General features: G+C 53.3%; 1 protein-coding gene across 1 annotated transcript in view; it reads left to right on the forward strand.

Annotated features, from left to right (window-relative positions):
• The first annotated feature begins 593 nt into the window (after window positions 1-593).
• LOC142254410 (MTOR-associated protein MEAK7-like) overlaps window positions 594-17,405 on the forward strand; it is a 36,213-nt gene continuing 19,401 nt past the window's right edge. Inside the window, 9 exon segments of the mRNA XM_075325452.1 lie at window positions 594-650; window positions 12,552-12,699; window positions 12,951-13,178; window positions 13,808-13,955; window positions 15,492-15,596; window positions 15,599-15,784; window positions 15,787-15,906; window positions 16,277-16,395; window positions 16,811-17,000. Coding sequence (XP_075181567.1) covers window positions 12,562-12,699; window positions 12,951-13,178; window positions 13,808-13,955; window positions 15,492-15,596; window positions 15,599-15,784; window positions 15,787-15,906; window positions 16,277-16,395; window positions 16,811-17,000 — 1,234 coding nt within the window. The 5' untranslated portion in view covers window positions 594-650; window positions 12,552-12,561.

A 17,405-nucleotide genomic window follows, 5' to 3' on the forward strand; every position in this document is an offset into this window, starting at 1 on the left:
AGAGATGAGGAGGAGATGCAGGGGGTGCAGCACTGTGGAGAGGACGGGTAGGTGATAGAGATGAGGAGGAGATGTAGGGGGTGCAGCACTGTGGAGAGGATGGGTAGGTGATAGAGATGAGGAGATGTAGGGGATGCAGCACTGTGGAGAGGACGGGTAGGTGATAGAGATGAGGAGGAGATTTAGGGGGATGCAGCACTGTGGAGAGGACAGAGGTGAGATGTTGTAGGGTGTCTCTGGGGGCTGCGGTGTCGGGGGTTGGGCTCGTGGATGGGCTCTGGGGTTTGGGGTGACATTATTTTTTGGGGGCCGCTTATCTTGTATAATTTCCAGTGTTCTGTGGTCACCATGGAGACACTGGCAGCAGCCCAGTATAATGTGAGGCTTGTGGGGGAGGACGGGGGTCTCCACCATACAGGAGAGAGATGTGAGGGCACTAGGACCCAGCTGAGCCGCCAGTCTCAAAGATGGCGAAGTCCTGTTTTCCGCCCTCCAGTTGTCTCCGCCTTCTGCTCAATACTGATTGGACGAGAGGCCTGCCATTCACACCTCCTCCCTCGCTGCAATAAATGAATAGGGCGGGCTCTGGGCGGCGAAGTGACGTCACTGAAATGGTGGGCGGAGCTTATCAAATCGCGAGAGGAAAGAAGGTGAAGTGTGCGGTGTGTAATGTGTGTACAGGAGTATATACCTCCAGAGCTGTGTGTGTGTGTACAGGAGTATATACCTCCAGAGCTGTGTGTGTGTGTACAGGAGTATATACCTCCAGAGCTGTGTGTGTGTACAGGAGTATATACCTCCAGAGCTGTGTGTGTGTACAGGAGTATATACCTCCAGAGCTGTGTGTGTGTACAGGAGTATATACCTCCAGAGCGGTGTGTGTGTACAGGAGTATATACCTCCAGAGCTGTGTGTGTGTACAGGAGTATATACCTCCAGAGCTGTGTGTGTACAGGAGTATATACCTCCAGAGCTGTGTGTGTGTGTGTACAGGAGTATATACCTCCAGAGCTGTGTGTGTGTACAGGAGTATATACCTCCAGAGCTGTGTGTGTGTACAGGAGTATATACCTCCAGAGCTGTGTGTGTGTACAGGAGTATATACCTCCAGAGCTGTGTGTGTGTACAGGAGTATATACCTCCAGAGCTGTGTGTGTGTACAGGAGTATATACCTCCAGAGCTGTGTGTGTGTACAGGAGTATATACCTCCAGAGCTGTGTGTGTGTACAGGAGTATATACCTCCAGAGCTGTGTGTGTGTACAGGAGTATATACCTCCAGAGCGGTGTGTGTGTACAGGAGTATATACCTCCAGAGCTGTGTGTGTGTACAGGAGTATATACCTCCAGAGCTGTGTGTGTGTACAGGAGTATATACCTCCAGAGCTGTGTGTGTGTACAGGAGTATATACCTCCAGAGCTGTGTGTGTGTACAGGAGTATATACCTCCAGAGCTGTGTGTGTGTACAGGAGTATATACCTCCAGAGCGGTGTGTGTACAGGAGTATATACCTCCAGAGCTGTGTGTGTGTACAGGAGTATATACCTCCAGAGCTGTGTGTGTACAGGAGTATATACCTCCAGAGCTGTGTGTGTGTACAGGAGTATATACCTCCAGAGCTGTGTGTGTGTACAGGAGTATATACCTCCAGAGCGGTGTGTGTGTACAGGAGTATATACCTCCAGAGCTGTGTGTGTGTACAGGAGTATATACCTCCAGAGCTGTGTGTGTGTACAGGAGTATATACCTCCAGAGCTGTGTGTGTGTACAGGAGTATATACCTCCAGAGCTGTGTGTGTGTACAGGAGTATATACCTCCAGAGCTGTGTGTGTGTACAGGAGTATATACCTCCAGAGCGGTGTGTGTACAGGAGTATATACCTCCAGAGCTGTGTGTGTGTACAGGAGTATATACCTCCAGAGCTGTGTGTGTACAGGAGTATATACCTCCAGAGCTGTGTGTGTGTACAGGAGTATAGACCTCCAGAGCTGTGTGTGTGTGTACAGGAGTATATACCTCCAGAGCTGTGTGTGTGTGTACAGGAGTATATACCTCCAGAGCTGTGTGTGTGTACAGGAGTATAGACCTCCAGAGCTGTGTGTGTGTACAGGAGTATAGACCTCCAGAGCTGTGTGTACAGGAGTATAGACCTCCAGAGCTGTGTGTGTACAGGAGTATAGACCTCCAGAGCTGTGTGTGTACAGGAGTATATACCTCCCGAGCTGTGTGTGTGTACAGGAGTATATACCTCCAGAGCTGTGTGTGTGTACAGGAGTATAGACCTCCAGAGCTGTGTGTGTACAGGAGTATATACCTCCAGAGCTGTGTGTGTACAGGAGTATATACCTCCCGAGCTGTGTGTGTACAGGAGTATATACCTCCAGAGCTGTGTGTACAGGAGTATAGACCTCCAGAGCTGTGTGTGTGTACAGGAGTATATACCTCCAGAGCTGTGTGTGTGCACAGGAGTATATACCTCCAGAGCTGTGTGTGTGTGTACAGGAGTATATACCTCCAGAGCTGTGTGTGTGTACAGGAGTATATACCTCCAGAGCTGTGTGTGTGTACAGGAGTATAGACCTCCAGAGCTGTGTGTGTACAGGAGTATATACCTCCAGAGCTGTGTGTGTGCACAGGAGTATATACCTCCAGAGCTGTGTGTGTGTGTACAGGAGTATATACCTCCAGAGCTGTGTGTGTGTACAGGAGTATATACCTCCAGAGCTGTGTGTGTGTACAGGAGTATAGACCTCCAGAGCTGTGTGTGTGTACAGGAGTATAGACCTCCAGAGCTGTGTGTGTGTACAGGAGTATATACCTCCAGAGCTGTGTGTGTGCACAGGAGTATAGACCTCCAGAGCTGTGTGTGTACAGGAGTATAGACCTCCAGAGCTGTGTGTGTGTACAGGAGTATAGACCTCCAGAGCTGTGTGTGTACAGGAGTATATACCTCCAGAGCTGTGTGTGTGTACAGGAGTATAGACCTCCAGAGCTGTGTGTGTACAGGAGTATATACCTCCAGAGCTGTGTGTGTGTACAGGAGTATATACCTCCAGAGCTGTGTGTGTGTACAGGAGTATATACCTCCAGAGCTGTGTGTGTGCACAGGAGTATAGACCTCCAGAGCTGTGTGTGTACAGGAGTATATACCTCCAGAGCTGTGTGTGTACAGGAGTATAGACCTCCAGAGCTGTGTGTACAGGAGTATATACCTCCAGAGCTGTGTGTGTGTACAGGAGTATATACCTCCAGAGCTGTGTGTGTGTACAGGAGTATAGACCTCCAGAGCTGTGTGTGTGTACAGGAGTATAGACCTCCAGAGCTGTGTGTGTGTGTACAGGAGTATATACCTCCAGAGCTGTGTGTGTGTACAGGAGTATATACCTCCAGAGCTGTGTGTGTACAGGAGTATATACCTCCAGAGCTGTGTGTGTACAGGAGTATATACCTCCAGAGCTGTGTGTGTGTACAGGAGTATATACCTCCAGAGCTGTGTGTGTGTACAGGAGTATATACCTCCAGAGCTGTGTGTGTGTGTACAGGAGTATATACCTCCAGAGCTGTGTGTGTATAGGAGTATAGACCTCCAGAGCTGTGTGTGTATAGGAGTATATACCTCCAGAGCTGTGTGTGTATAGGAGTATATACCTCCAGAGCTGTGTGTGTATAGGAGTATATACCTCCAGAGCTGTGTGTGTACAGGAGTATATACCTCCAGAGCTGTGTGTGTACAGGAGTATATACCTCCAGAGCTGTGTGTGTGTGTACAGGAGTATATACCTCCAGAGCTGTGTGTGTACAGGAGTATATACCTCCAGAGCTGTGTGTGTACAGGAGTATATACCTCCAGAGCTGTGTGTGTACAGGAGTATATACCTCCAGAGCTGTGTGTGTACAGGAGTATATACCTCCAGAGCTGTGTGTGTACAGGAGTATATACCTCCAGAGCTGTGTGTGTATAGGAGTATATACCTCCAGAGCTGTGTGTGTACAGGAGTATAGACCTCCAGAGCTGTGTGTGTGTACAGGAGTATAGACCTCCAGAGCTGTGTGTGTGTACAGGAGTATATACCTCCAGAGCTGTGCGTGTGTACAGGAGTATATACCTCCAGAGCTGTGCGTGTGTGTACAGGAGTATAGACCTCCAGAGCTGTGTGTGTACAGGAGTATATACCTCCAGAGCTGTGCGTGTGTGTACAGGAGTATAGACCTCCAGAGCTGTGCGTGTGTGTACAGGAGTATAGACCTCCAGAGCTGTGTGTGTACAGGAGTATATACCTCCAGAGCTGTGCGTGTGTACAGGAGTATATACCTCCAGAGCTGTGCGTGTGTGTACAGGAGTATAGACCTCCAGAGCTGTGTGTGTACAGGAGTATATACCTCCAGAGCTGTGTGTGTGTACAGGAGTATAGACCTCCAGAGCTGTGTGTGTGTGTACAGGAGTATAGACCTCCAGAGCTGTGTGTGTACAGGAGTATAGACCTCCAGAGCTGTGTGTGTGTACAGGAGTATAGACCTCCAGAGCTGTGTGTGTGTACAGGAGTATAGACCTCCAGAGCTGTGTGTGTATAGGAGTATATACCTCCAGAGCTGTGTGTGTACAGGAGTATAGACCTCCAGAGCTGTGTGTGTGTACAGGAGTATAGACCTCCAGAGCTGTGTGTGTACAGGAGTATATACCTCCAGAGCTGTGTGTGTGTACAGGAGTATAGACCTCCAGAGCTGTGTGTGTGTACAGGAGTATAGACCTCCAGAGCTGTGTGTGTATAGGAGTATATACCTCCAGAGCTGTGTGTGTACAGGAGTATATACCTCCAGAGCTGTGTGTGTGTGTACAGGAGTATAGACCTCCAGAGCTGTGTGTGTACAGGAGTATATACCTCCAGAGCTGTGTGTGTACAGGAGTATATACCTCCAGAGCTGTGTGTGTGTACAGGAGTATATACCTCCAGAGCTGTGTGTGTGTACAGGAGTATATACCTCCAGAGCTGTGTGTGTGTACAGGAGTATATACCTCCAGAGCTGTGTGTGTGTGTACAGGAGTATATACCTCCAGAGCTGTGTGTGTACAGGAGTATATACCTCCAGAGCTGTGTGTGTGTGTACAGGAGTATATACCTCCAGAGCTGTGTGTGTACAGGAGTATATACCTCCAGAGCTGTGTGTGTGTGTACAGGAGTATAGACCTCCAGAGCTGTGTGTATGTGTACAGGAGTATATACCTCGAGGGCTGTGTGTGTACAGGAGTATATACCTCCAGAGCTGTGTGTGTGTACAGGAGTATATACCTCCAGAGCTGTGTGTGTGTACAGGAGTATATACCTCCAGAGCTGTGTGTGTACAGGAGTATATACCTCCAGAGCTGTGTGTGTGTGTACAGGAGTATAGACCTCCAGAGCTGTGTGTGTGTGTACAGGAGTATAGACCTCCAGAGCTGTGTATGTGTACAGGAGTATAGACCTCCAGAGCTGTGTGTGTGTGTACAGGAGTATATACCTCCAGAGCTGTGTATGTGTACAGGAGTATAGACCTCCAGAGCTGTGTGTGTGTACAGGAGTATAGACCTCCAGAGCTGTGTGTGTGTACAGGAGTATATACCTCCAGAGCTGTGTGTGTGTACAGGAGTATAGACCTCCAGAGCTGTGTGTGTGTGTACAGGAGTATATACCTCCAGAGCTGTGTGTGTGTGTACAGGAGTATATACCTCCAGAGCTGTGTGTGTGTGTACAGGAGTATATACCTCCAGAGCTGTGTGTGTACAGGAGTATATACCTCCAGAGCTGTGTGTGTGTACAGGAGTATAGACCTCCAGAGCTGTGTGTGTGTGTACAGGAGTATATACCTCCAGAGCTGTGTGTGTGTACAGGAGTATAGACCTCCAGAGCTGTGTGTGTGTGTACAGGAGTATATACCTCCAGAGCTGTGTGTGTGTGTACAGGAGTATATACCTCCAGAGCTGTGTGTGTGTGTACAGGAGTATATACCTCCAGAGCTGTGTGTGTACAGGAGTATATACCTCCAGAGCTGTGTGTGTGTGTACAGGAGTATAGACCTCCAGAGCTGTGTGTGTATAGGAGTATATACCTCCAGAGCTGTGTGTGTGTACAGGAGTATAGACCTCCAGAGCTGTGTGTGTACAGGAGTATATACCTCCAGAGCTGTGTGTGTGTACAGGAGTATATACCTCCAGAGCTGTGTGTGTGTACAGGAGTATAGACCTCCAGAGCTGTGTGTGTGTGTACAGGAGTATATACCTCCAGGGATGTGTGTGTGTACAGGAGTATATACCTCGAGGGCTGTGTGTGTACAGGAGTATATACCTCGAGGGCTGTGTGTGTGTACAGGAGTATATACCTCGAGGGCTGTGTGTGTGTGTGCAGGAGTATATACCTCGAGGGCTGTGTGTGTACAGGAGTATATACCTCGAGGGCTGTGTGTGTGTGTACAGGAGTATATACCTCGAGGGCTGTGTGTGTGTGTGCAGGAGTATATACCTCGAGGGCTGTGTGTGTGTGTGTACAGGAGTATATACCTCGAGGGCTGTGTGTGTGTGTACAGGAGTATATACCTCGAGGGCTGTGTGTGTGTGTACAGGAGTATATACCTCGAGGGCTGTGTGTGTGTGTACAGGAGTATATACCTCGAGGGCTGTGTGTGTACAGGAGTATATACCTCGAGGGCTGTGTGTGTGTGTGCAGGAGTATATACCTCGAGGGCTGTGTGTGTGTGTGCAGGAGTATATACCTCGAGGGCTGTGTGTGTGTGTGTACAGGAGTATATACCTCGAGGGCTGTGTGTGTGTGTACAGGAGTATATACCTCGAGGGCTGTGTGTGTGTGTACAGGAGTATATACCTCGAGGGCTGTGTGTGTGTGTACAGGAGTATATACCTCGAGGGCTGTGTGTGTACAGGAGTATATACCTCGAGGGCTGTGTGTGTACAGGAGTATATACCTCGAGGGCTGTGTGTGTACAGGAGTATATACCTCGAGGGCTGTGTGTGTACAGGAGTATATACCTCGAGGGCTGTGTGTGTGTGTGTACAGGAGTATATACCTCGAGGGATGTGTGTGTGTGTGTACAGGAGTATATACCTCCGGGGCTGTGACTGAGGGAGGGGGGTATAGGCCGCTAAGTCTTTATATAAGGCTGGAAACACATCTATGCGAGTAAAATCGGTCCGACTGGGCTGAAAAATACTCGGCTGATTTTAGTTCACGTTAGGTGCGAGTGTGATGCTTTTTGTTCGCGTGTGTGTGTCGCGTGTGTGTGTCGCGCGCGTGTGTGTGGCGCGTGTGTGTGTCGCGTGTGTGTGTCGCGTGTGTGTGTCGCGTGTGTGTGTCGCGTGTGTGTGTCGCGTGTGTGTGTCGCGTGTGTGTGTCGCGTGTGTGTGTCGCGTGTGTGTGTCGCGTGTGTGTGTCGCGTGTGTGTGTCGCGTGCGTGTGTCGCGTGCGTGTGTCGCGTGCGTGTGTCGCGCGCGTGTGGCGCGCGCGTGTGGCGCGCGCGTGTGGCGCGCGCGTGTGGCGCGCGCGTGTGGCGCGCGTGTGTGGCGCGCGTGTATGGCGCGCGTGTGTGGCGCGCGTGTGTCACATGTGTCAGTTAATTTACCTTTGGGAATGGAGGTCACATTCATCTGATTATTTAATGAGCGACGTTGCTGCCGCACTCGCAGATGTGACCGCTGGTGCGCGTGATGCTACTTTTAATCCCCTTCCATAGGAAATCATTGGGACAAATGGTGCGAGAAACTCGCAAAAAAGCAGCAGCTGCGATTGTTTTCTCCGTCCGATCTGGACTCGCAGATGAGAGCGGAATCGTTCACTAACATGTGTCCGGTTCCATTGCTCTACTGCCAGAAACCCGCAAGTGAGACGCCGGCCTAACCCTTGCACTGGCGCTGTGTGATCTTGTCTCTTCTCCGGCAGTCACAGGGTTAAGCGTATGATCTTCAGCCGAGATACAGAAGCTTGTGATTGTTTGTAATATTTATAGTGGAAACATTCTGCTCCCATCAATCTGGAGTGGACCGCCGGAGACCGCAGCTCTGGAGGTGACTGGAGGATAAGACACGGTGTAACAGCAGAATAGTGACCGCTGCTCTGGAGGAGAAGACACGATGTAACAGCAGAATAGTGAGTGCAGCTCTGGAGGAGAAGACACGATGTAACAGCAGAATAGTGAGTGCAGCTCTGGAGGAGAAGACACGATGTAACAGCAGAATAGTGACTGCAGCTCTGGAGGAGAAGACACGATGTAACAGCAGAATAGTGAGTGCAGCTCTGGAGGAGAAGACACGATGTAACAGCAGAATAGTGACTGCAGCTCTGGAGGAGAAGACACGGTGTAACAGCAGAATAGTGACTGCAGCTCTGGAGGAGAAGACACGATGTAACAGCAGAATAGTGACTGCAGCTCTGGAGGAGAAGACACGATGTAACAGCAGAATAGTGAGTGCAGCTCTGGAGGAGAAGACACGATGTAACAGCAGAATAGTGACTGCAGCTCTGGAGGAGAAGACACAATGTAACAGCAGAATAGTGACTGCAGCTCTGGAGGAGAAGACACGATGTAACAGCAGAATAGTGAGTGCAGCTCTGGAGGATAAGACACAATGTAACAGCAGAATAGTGACTGCAGCTCTGGAGAATGAGACACAATGTAATAGCAGAATAGTGACTGCAGCTCTGGAGGAGAAGACACAATGTAACAGCAGAATAGTGACTGCAGCTCTGGAGGAGAAGACACGATGTAACAGCAGAATAGTGACTGCAGCTCTGGAGGAGAAGACACGATGTAACAGCAGAATAGTGAGTGCAGCTCTGGAGGATAAGACACAATGTAACAGCAGAATAGTGACTGCAGCTCGGAGAATGAGACACAATGTAATAGCAGAATAGTGACTGCAGCTCTGGAGGAGAAGACACGATGTAACAGCAGAATAGTGACTGCAGCTCTGGAGAATGAGACACAATGTAATAGCAGAATAGTGACTGCAGCTCTGGAGGAGAAGACACGATGTAACAGCAGAATAGTGAGTGCAGCTCTGGAGGATAAGACACAATGTAACAGCAGAATAGTGACTGCAGCTCTGGAGAATGAGACACAATGTAATAGCAGAATAGTGACTGCAGCTCTGGAGGAGAAGACACAATGTAACAGCAGAATAGTGAGTGCAGCTCTGGAGGAGAAGACACGATGTAACAGCAGAATAGTGACTGCAGCTCTGGAGGAGAAGACACAATGTAACAGCAGAATAGTGACTGCAGCTCTGGAGGAGAAGACACGATGTAACAGCAGAATAGTGAGTGCAGCTCTGGAGAATGAGACACAATGTAATAGCAGAATAGTGACTGCAGCTCTGGAGGAGAAGACACGATGTAACAGCAGAATAGTGAGTGCAGCTCTGGAGGATAAGACACAATGTAACAGCAGAATAGTGACTGCAGCTCTGGAGAATGAGACACAATGTAATAGCAGAATAGTGACTGCAGCTCTGGAGGAGAAGACACGATGTAACAGCAGAATAGTGAGTGCAGCTCTGGAGGATAAGACACAATGTAACAGCAGAATAGTGACTGCAGCTCTGGAGAATGAGACACAATGTAACAGCAGAATAGTGACTGCAGCTCTGGAGGAGAAGACACGATGTAACAGCAGAATAGTGAGTGCAGCTCTGGAGGATAAGACACAATGTAACAGCAGAATAGTGACTGCAGCTCTGGAGAATGAGACACAATGTAATAGCAGAATAGTGACTGCAGCTCTGGAGGAGAAGACACGATGTAACAGCAGAATAGTGAGTGCAGCTCTGGAGGAGAAGACACGATGTAACAGCAGAATAGTGACTGCAGCTCTGGAGGATAAGACACAATGTAACAGCAGAATAGTGACTGCAGCTCTGGAGGAGAAGACACGATGTAACAGCAGAATAGTGACTGCAGCTCTGGAGGAGAAGACACAATGTAACAGCAGAATAGTGACTGCAGCTCTGGAGGAGAAGACACGATGTAACAGCAGAATAGTGACTGCAGCTCTGGAGGAGAAGACACGATGTAACAGCAGAATAGTGAGTGCAGCTCTGGAGGAGAAGACACAATGTAACAGCAGAATAGTGAGTGCAGCTCTGGAGGATAAGACACAATGTAACAGCAGAATAGTGACTGCAGCTCTGGAGAATGAGACACAATGTAATAGCAGAATAGTGACTGCAGCTCTGGAGGATAAGACACAATGTAACAGCAGAATAGTGACTGCAGCTCTGGAGAATGAGACACAATGTAATAGCAGAATAGTGACTGCAGCTCTGGAGGAGAAGACACGATGTAACAGCAGAATAGTGAGTGCAGCTCTGGAGGATAAGACACAATGTAACAGCAGAATAGTGACTGCAGCTCTGGAGAATGAGACACAATGTAATAGCAGAATAGTGACTGCAGCTCTGGAGGAGAAGACACGATGTAACAGCAGAATAGTGAGTGCAGCTCTGGAGGATAAGACACAATGTAACAGCAGAATAGTGACTGCAGCTCTGGAGAATGAGACACAATGTAATAGCAGAATAGTGACTGCAGCTCTGGAGGAGAAGACACGATGTAACAGCAGAATAGTGAGTGCAGCTCTGGAGGATAAGACACAATGTAACAGCAGAATAGTGACTGCAGCTCTGGAGAATGAGACACAATGTAATAGCAGAATAGTGACTGCAGCTCTGGAGGAGAAGACACGATGTAACAGCAGAATAGTGAGTGCAGCTCTGGAGGATAAGACACAATGTAACAGCAGAATAGTGACTGCAGCTCTGGAGAATGAGACACAATGTAATAGCAGAATAGTGACTGCAGCTCTGGAGGAGAAGACACGATGTAACAGCAGAATAGTGAGTGCAGCTCTGGAGGAGAAGACACGATGTAACAGCAGAATAGTGAGTGCAGCTCTGGAGGATAAGACACAATGTAACAGCAGAATAGTGACTGCAGCTCTGGAGAATGAGACACAATGTAATAGCAGAATAGTAACTGCAGCTCTGGAGGAGAAGACACGATGTAACAGCAGAATAGTGAGTGCAGCTCTGGAGAATGAGACACAATGTAATAGCAGAATAGTGACTGCAGCTCTGGAGGAGAAGACACGATGTAACAGCAGAATAGTGAGTGCAGCTCTGGAGGATAAGACACAATGTAACAGCAGAATAGTGACTGCAGCTCTGGAGGATGAGACACAATGTAACAGCAGAATAGTGAGTGCAGCTCTGGAGGATAAGACACAGTGTAACAGCAGAATAGTGAGTGCAGCTCTGGAGGATAAGACACAATGTAATAGCAGAATAGTGACTGCAGCTCTGGAGGAGAAGACACGATGTAACAGCAGAATACTGAATGCAGCTCTGGAGGATAAGACACGATCTAACAGCAGAATAGTGAGTGCGGCTCTGGAGGATAAGACATGGTGTAACAGCAGAATAGTGAGTGCAGCTCTGGAGGATAAGACACGATGTAACAGCAGAATAGTGAGTGCAGCTCTGGAGGATAAGACATGGTGTAACAGCAGAATAGTGACTGCAGCTCTGGAGGATAAGACATGGTGTAACAGCAGAATAGTGAGTGCGGCTCTGGAGGATAAGACATGGTGTAACAGCAGAATAGTGAGTGCAGCTCTGGAGGATCAGACACAATGTAACAGCAGAATAGTGAGTGCAGCTCTGGAGGATAAGACATGGTGTAACAGCAGAATAGTGACTGCAGCTCTGGAGGATGAGACACAATGTAACAGCAGAATAGTGAGTGCAGCTCTGGAGGATAAGACACAATGTAACAGCAGAATAGTGAGTGCAGCTCTGGAGGATCAGACAATGTAACAGCAGAATAGTGAGTGCAGCTCTGGAGGATCAGACACAATGTAACATCAGAATAGTGACCGCAGCTCTGGAGGATAAGACACAATGTAACAGCAGAATAGTGACCGCTGCTCTGGAGGATAAGACACAATGTAACAGCAGAATAGTGAGTGCAGCTCTGGAGGATAAGACACAATGTAACAGCAGAATAGTGAGTGCAGCTCTGGAGGATCAGACACAATGTAACAGCAGAATAGTGAGTGCAGCTCTGGAGGATAAGACATGGTGTAACAGCAGAATAGTGAGTGCAGCTCTGGAGGTTAAGACACAATGTAACAGCAGAATAGTGACCGCAGCTCTGGAGGATCAAACACGATGTAACAGCAGAATAGTGAGTGCAGCTCTGGAGGTGACTGGAGGATAAGACATGATGTAACAGCAGAATAGTGAGTGCAGCTCTGGAGGATAAGACATGGTGTAACAGCAGAATAGTGAGTGCAGCTCTGGAGGTGACTGGACTTTGCCGCCCTCCTCCTGCTCCTCGGCGCGCTCCCGCTCCTCTTTGGCACGTCCTCGCTGCCCAGCTCCTCTTCCTCTGTGGCCCCTCCTTCGACCCCCCCCCCCTCCTCTTTTGTGGCCCTCCCCCACCGCCGTCCTCCTCATCTGTGGCCCCTCCCCGTCCTCTGTGGCTCCGCGGCTCACACCCGTCTGTTGCAGGCCTTCGGTGATGGGGAACGCGGAGAGCAGCGGTTACCAGAGACGAGCGGCGCGGTGGCCCCCAGAGGAGCGGGAGCAGATCGAGAGGAGCTTTGACAAGTTTCCAAGAGTCCAAAACAAGAAATGTGTGGGGCTGGCGGCGTTCCAGGTGAGACTCGGCCGGCAGGTACTACCCCGGGGGGCTGCGGGACGTGCCCAGCCTCCATTGTTCTCCGTTATCAGCCAGGAGAGACTCTAGAGAGCTGCGCACAGTAGAGTGCTCCAGCCACGTGCTCCGGAGGCTGCACCGGCCCTTTAAGACGGGACAGGGGGGATTATTGTGTCTATTAGTGGCGTCAGCCCCCGGTGTAGTCGGGTGGGGGGGATTATGTGCTGTGACCTCTATCACCACCTCTCCAGGACACCCTCGGACCCTCGCTCCCGCCATCCATGTCTCAGCGTATATTTCATGGGATCCAGAGCGTGAACGTCAGCGGTGACCCCGCGGCTCCGGAGGTGACCCGCGAGCAGCACGTCGTGTTCATCATCGAGCTCCTGCGAGGAACGGCCGAGGAGAAGAGCGCGCTCATAGTGCCGATGATCGGGGCTGATAACAGCGGGAAAGTAGCGGGGCCGCGAGTGCAGCAGGTGAGTGTCCGCGGTAATGTGGGGGGTGGTGTTATGTCGGGGGCAATGCTCGGGGGAGGGGCCGCGGTAATGTGGGGGGTGGAGTTATGTCGGGGGGCAATGCTCGGGGGAGGGGCCGCGGTAATGTGGGGGGTGGAGTTATGTCGGGGGGCAATGCTCGGGGGAGGGGCCGCGGTAATGTGGGGGGTGGAGTTATGTCGGGGGGCAATGCTCGGGGGAGGGCTGCGGTAATGTGGGGGGTGGAGTTATGTCGAGGGGGTAATGCTCGGGGAGGGGCCGCAGTAATGTGGGGGGTGGAGTTATGTCAGGGGGCAGTGCTCGGGGAGGGGCCGCAGTAATGTGGGGGGTGGAGTTATGAAGGGGGGCAGTGCTCGGGGGAGGGGCCGCAGTAATGTGGGGGGTGGTATGTCGGGGGCAATGCTCAGGGGAGGGTCTGCGGTAATGTGGGGGGTGGAGTGATGTCAGGGGGTAATGCTCGGGGGAGGGGCTGCGGTAATGTGGGGGGTGGAGTTATGTTGGGGGGCAGTGCTCGGGGAGGGGCCGCAGTAATGTTGGGGGGTGGTATGTCGGGGGCACTGCTCGGGGGAGGGGCCGCGGCTCCTATGTCTCATCTGTGTCTTCTCCTCCAGTTCCTGGCAGATGTCATCTCTGCGGCCATCCACGTCTTACGGCAGCAGAACGCACTCTGTGGGTGGAGCCTGGAGAACACGCGGGACTGCGGCTCCGGGGTCCGCACACTGGCGGCACAGTTGATGTCACAGATACAGGAGCCCAGCGGTGAGCGGCCCAGGGGGCAAAGGGTTAATCATACCTGAGATACCGCAGAGCTGTGTCGTGTAGCCCCCCGTGGTCATGTGATGTACCTGTGTGTTGGAAACTCGGGGGTCACGGGGGTGAGGTTCGTGGACGCTCCCTGCGCAGCCCCTGAATGGGGGAGGGGCCGACAAGATCCGTGAGCTCTGCAGATGTTAGCGGATCCTACTGAACTGATGGACTGGATCGCACCACGGAACCGGGGGCTGAGACCACACGGAAAGAGGGAAGGATATAGCGCTGGCACCGACCCCCAGCTCTCTCTCTCCTCTCTCTGGGCCCTGACGCCGCCTCTCGCGCTCTCTCTCTCCTCTCTCTGGGCCCTGAAGCCGCCTCTCGCGCTCTCTCTCTCCTCTCTCTGGGCCCTGAAGCCGCCTCTCGCGCTCTCTCTCTCCTCTCTCTGGGCCCTGAAGCCGCCTCTCGCGCTCTCTCTCTCTGGGCCCTGACGCCGCCTCTCGCGCTCTCTCTCTCTGGGCCCTGACGCCGCCTCTCGCGCTCTCTCTCTCTGGGCCTGACGCCGCCTCTCGCGCTCTCTCTCTCGCCCCTCTCTGGGCCCTGACGCCGCTTCTCGCTCTCGCCCCTCTCTGGGCCCTGACGCCGCCTCTCGCGCTCTCTCTCTCGCCCCTCTCTGGGCCTGACGCCGCCTCTCGCTCTCGCCCCTCTCTGGGCCCTGACGACACCTCTCGCTCTCTCTCGCCCCTCTCTGGGCCCTGACGCCGCCTCTCGCTCTCGCCCCTCTCTGGGCCCTGACGACACCTCTCGCTCTCTCTCGCCCCTCTCTGGGCCCTGACGCCGCCTCTCGCTCTCTGTCTCTTCTCTCTGGGCCCTGATGCCGCCTCTCGCTCTCTGTCTCCTCTCTCTGGGCCCTGATGCCGCCTCTCGCGCTCTCTCTCTGGGCCCTGACGCCGCCTCTCGCTCTCTCTCGCCCCTCTCTGGGCCCTGACGCCGCCTCTCGCTCTCTCTCGCCCCTCTCTGGGCCCTGACGCCGCTCTCGCGCTCTCTCTCGCCCCTCTCTGGCCCTGACGCCGCTCTCGCGCTCTCTCTCGCCCCTCTCTGGGCCCTGACGCCGCTCTCGCGCTCTCTCTCGCCCCTCTCTGGGCCCTGACGCCGCTCTCGCGCTCTCTCTCGCCCCTCTCTGGGCCCTGACGCCGCTCTCGCGCTCTCTCTCGCCCTCTCTGGGCGCTGACGCCACTCTCGCGCTCTCTCTCGCCCCTCTCTGGGCCCTAACGCCGCTCTCGCGCTCTCTCTCCTCTCTCTGGGCCCTGACGCCGCCTCGCGCTCGCTCTCTCGCCCCTCTCTGGGCCCTGACGCCGCTCTCGCGCTCTCTCTCTCCCCTCTCTGGGCCCTGACGCCGCCTCGCGCTCGCTCTCTCGCCCCTCTCTGGGCCCTGACGCCGCTCTCGCGCTCTCTCTCGCCCCTCTCTGGGCCCTGACGCCGCCTCTCGCTCTCTCTCTCTCCCCTCTCTGGTCCCTGACGCCGCCTCTCGCTCTCCTGTTGCAGGTGCGCCCCTGTCTGGTGGTGCGGAGCTCTCCTTTTCCAGGGCGGCCATCGAGGACTGGCTCTACAAGGTGCCCATGGTCTCTGCGCTCCTCCGAGTGGTCGTGACGTTGGTTTCTCGGTCCTGCGGCAGGGAGATGTCGGCTGCCCGGTGCCGCGCTGCCACCTGGGGAGGGCGCCGTCCTTCGTCAGCCTCCTGGACCTGCCCGCCATCATGTACCTGAACACACACCTGCCCTCCGAGATGCAGCACAAATGGCGGCTGCTCTTCTCCACCCAGGTCCACGGCGAGAGCTTCTCCAGCTGTGCGGCCACGTGGTGGACCAGGGACCCAGCCTGCTGGTGCTGAGGGACGGCGGCGGCTTCATCTTCGGGGGATTCGCGGCACAGAACTGGGAGGTGAAGCCGCAGTTTCGGGGTGAGTCCGCTGTGATGGAGCGCGGCCGCTTTACCTCCAGGATCTCTTCCTGCTGTCAGTGACTGCACCGACACATTGTAACAAACTGTCACAAGAGAGGTGTAAAGGTCTGGGGATAAAGTACGGCGCCGTGCTGCACGCTCGCTCTGTGCTGCTGCAGTCGCTCTGTGCTGCTGTGACGCTCTGTGCTGCACTCCCTCTGTGCTGCTGTGTCACTCTGTGCTGCAGTCCCTCTGTGCTGCTGTGACGCTCTGTGCTGCACTCCCTCTGTGCTGCTGTGTCGCTCTGTGCTGCACTCCCTCTGTGCTGCTGTGTCGCTCTGTGCTGTAGTCCCTCTGTGCTGCTGTGACGCACTGCGTTGTGTCCCCAGGTGACAGCCGATGCTTCCTGTTCACCGCGCTGCCGCGTCTGGACGTCTTCACATACACCGGCTACAACCAGCACTACATGTACCTGAATCACAGCCAGCAGACCATGCCCAACGGACTGGTGAGCGCCCCCTGGGGTCCGGGCCCATCCTCCACCACTGGGGGCGGGCGTAAGGGTTAAATCTCAGTCCTGCACCCCTTCCCCCATGATGGGCAGTGCATGATGGGAGGTTTACGGTCAGCCTTCAGCTTGTCACATCCTGCTGTTACCTGAATACACCACAAGATGGCAGCAGAGGAACACGAAAGAATACAGGGCCCCTCAAAGAGAGGTGTGGGCAGGGGGGTGTGTGAGGACCGGTGGGGGGGGGGGGGGGGGGGGGGGGGGTGGGTGATGTATGTGCCAGATCAGGGCAGGCAGAGGGGTGTGTGAGGGGGGGGACCCAGGCAGGGAGGGGGGAGGGGGGGTGGGGTGGGGGGGTGTAAGCGGCTGTGCTGCCCCCCTGTATTGATATCCTGTCTCCTCTGCCCCTCAGGGTATGGGGGGGCAGCACGACTATTTTGGACTTTGGATCGACAGTAATTTTGGAAAAGGCCACAGCAAAGCGAAGCCGCGATGTACGACGTATAACAGCCCGCAGCTGTCCACCACCGAGGAGTTCTGCATAGACGCCATGGAGGTGTGGGGGCTGGGCGAGCTGTCCGAGGAGCTGCAGGTGCGTGACCGTACACCGCGCGCCCAGAAACCTACCCACCGAGCGCCTGTATATACCGCACCCCCCCGTATATATACCGCACCCCCCGTATATATACCGCACCCCCCGTATATATACCGCACCCCCCGTATATATACCGCACCCCCCGTATATATACCGCACCCCCCGTATATATACCGCACCCCCCGTATATATACCGCACCCCCCGTATATATACCGCACCCCCCGTATATATACCGCACCCCCCGTATATATACCGCACCCCCCGTATATATACCGCACCCCCCGTATATATACCGCACCCCCCGTATATATACCGCACCCCCCGTATATATACCGCACCCCCCGTATATATACCGCACCCCCCGTATATATACCGCACCCCCCGTATATATACCGCACCCCCCGTATATAT

The sequence above is a fragment of the Anomaloglossus baeobatrachus genome, chromosome 10 (genome assembly GCF_048569485.1).
Source record: "Anomaloglossus baeobatrachus isolate aAnoBae1 chromosome 10, aAnoBae1.hap1, whole genome shotgun sequence".
Taxonomy (NCBI): Eukaryota; Metazoa; Chordata; class Amphibia; order Anura; family Aromobatidae; genus Anomaloglossus; species Anomaloglossus baeobatrachus.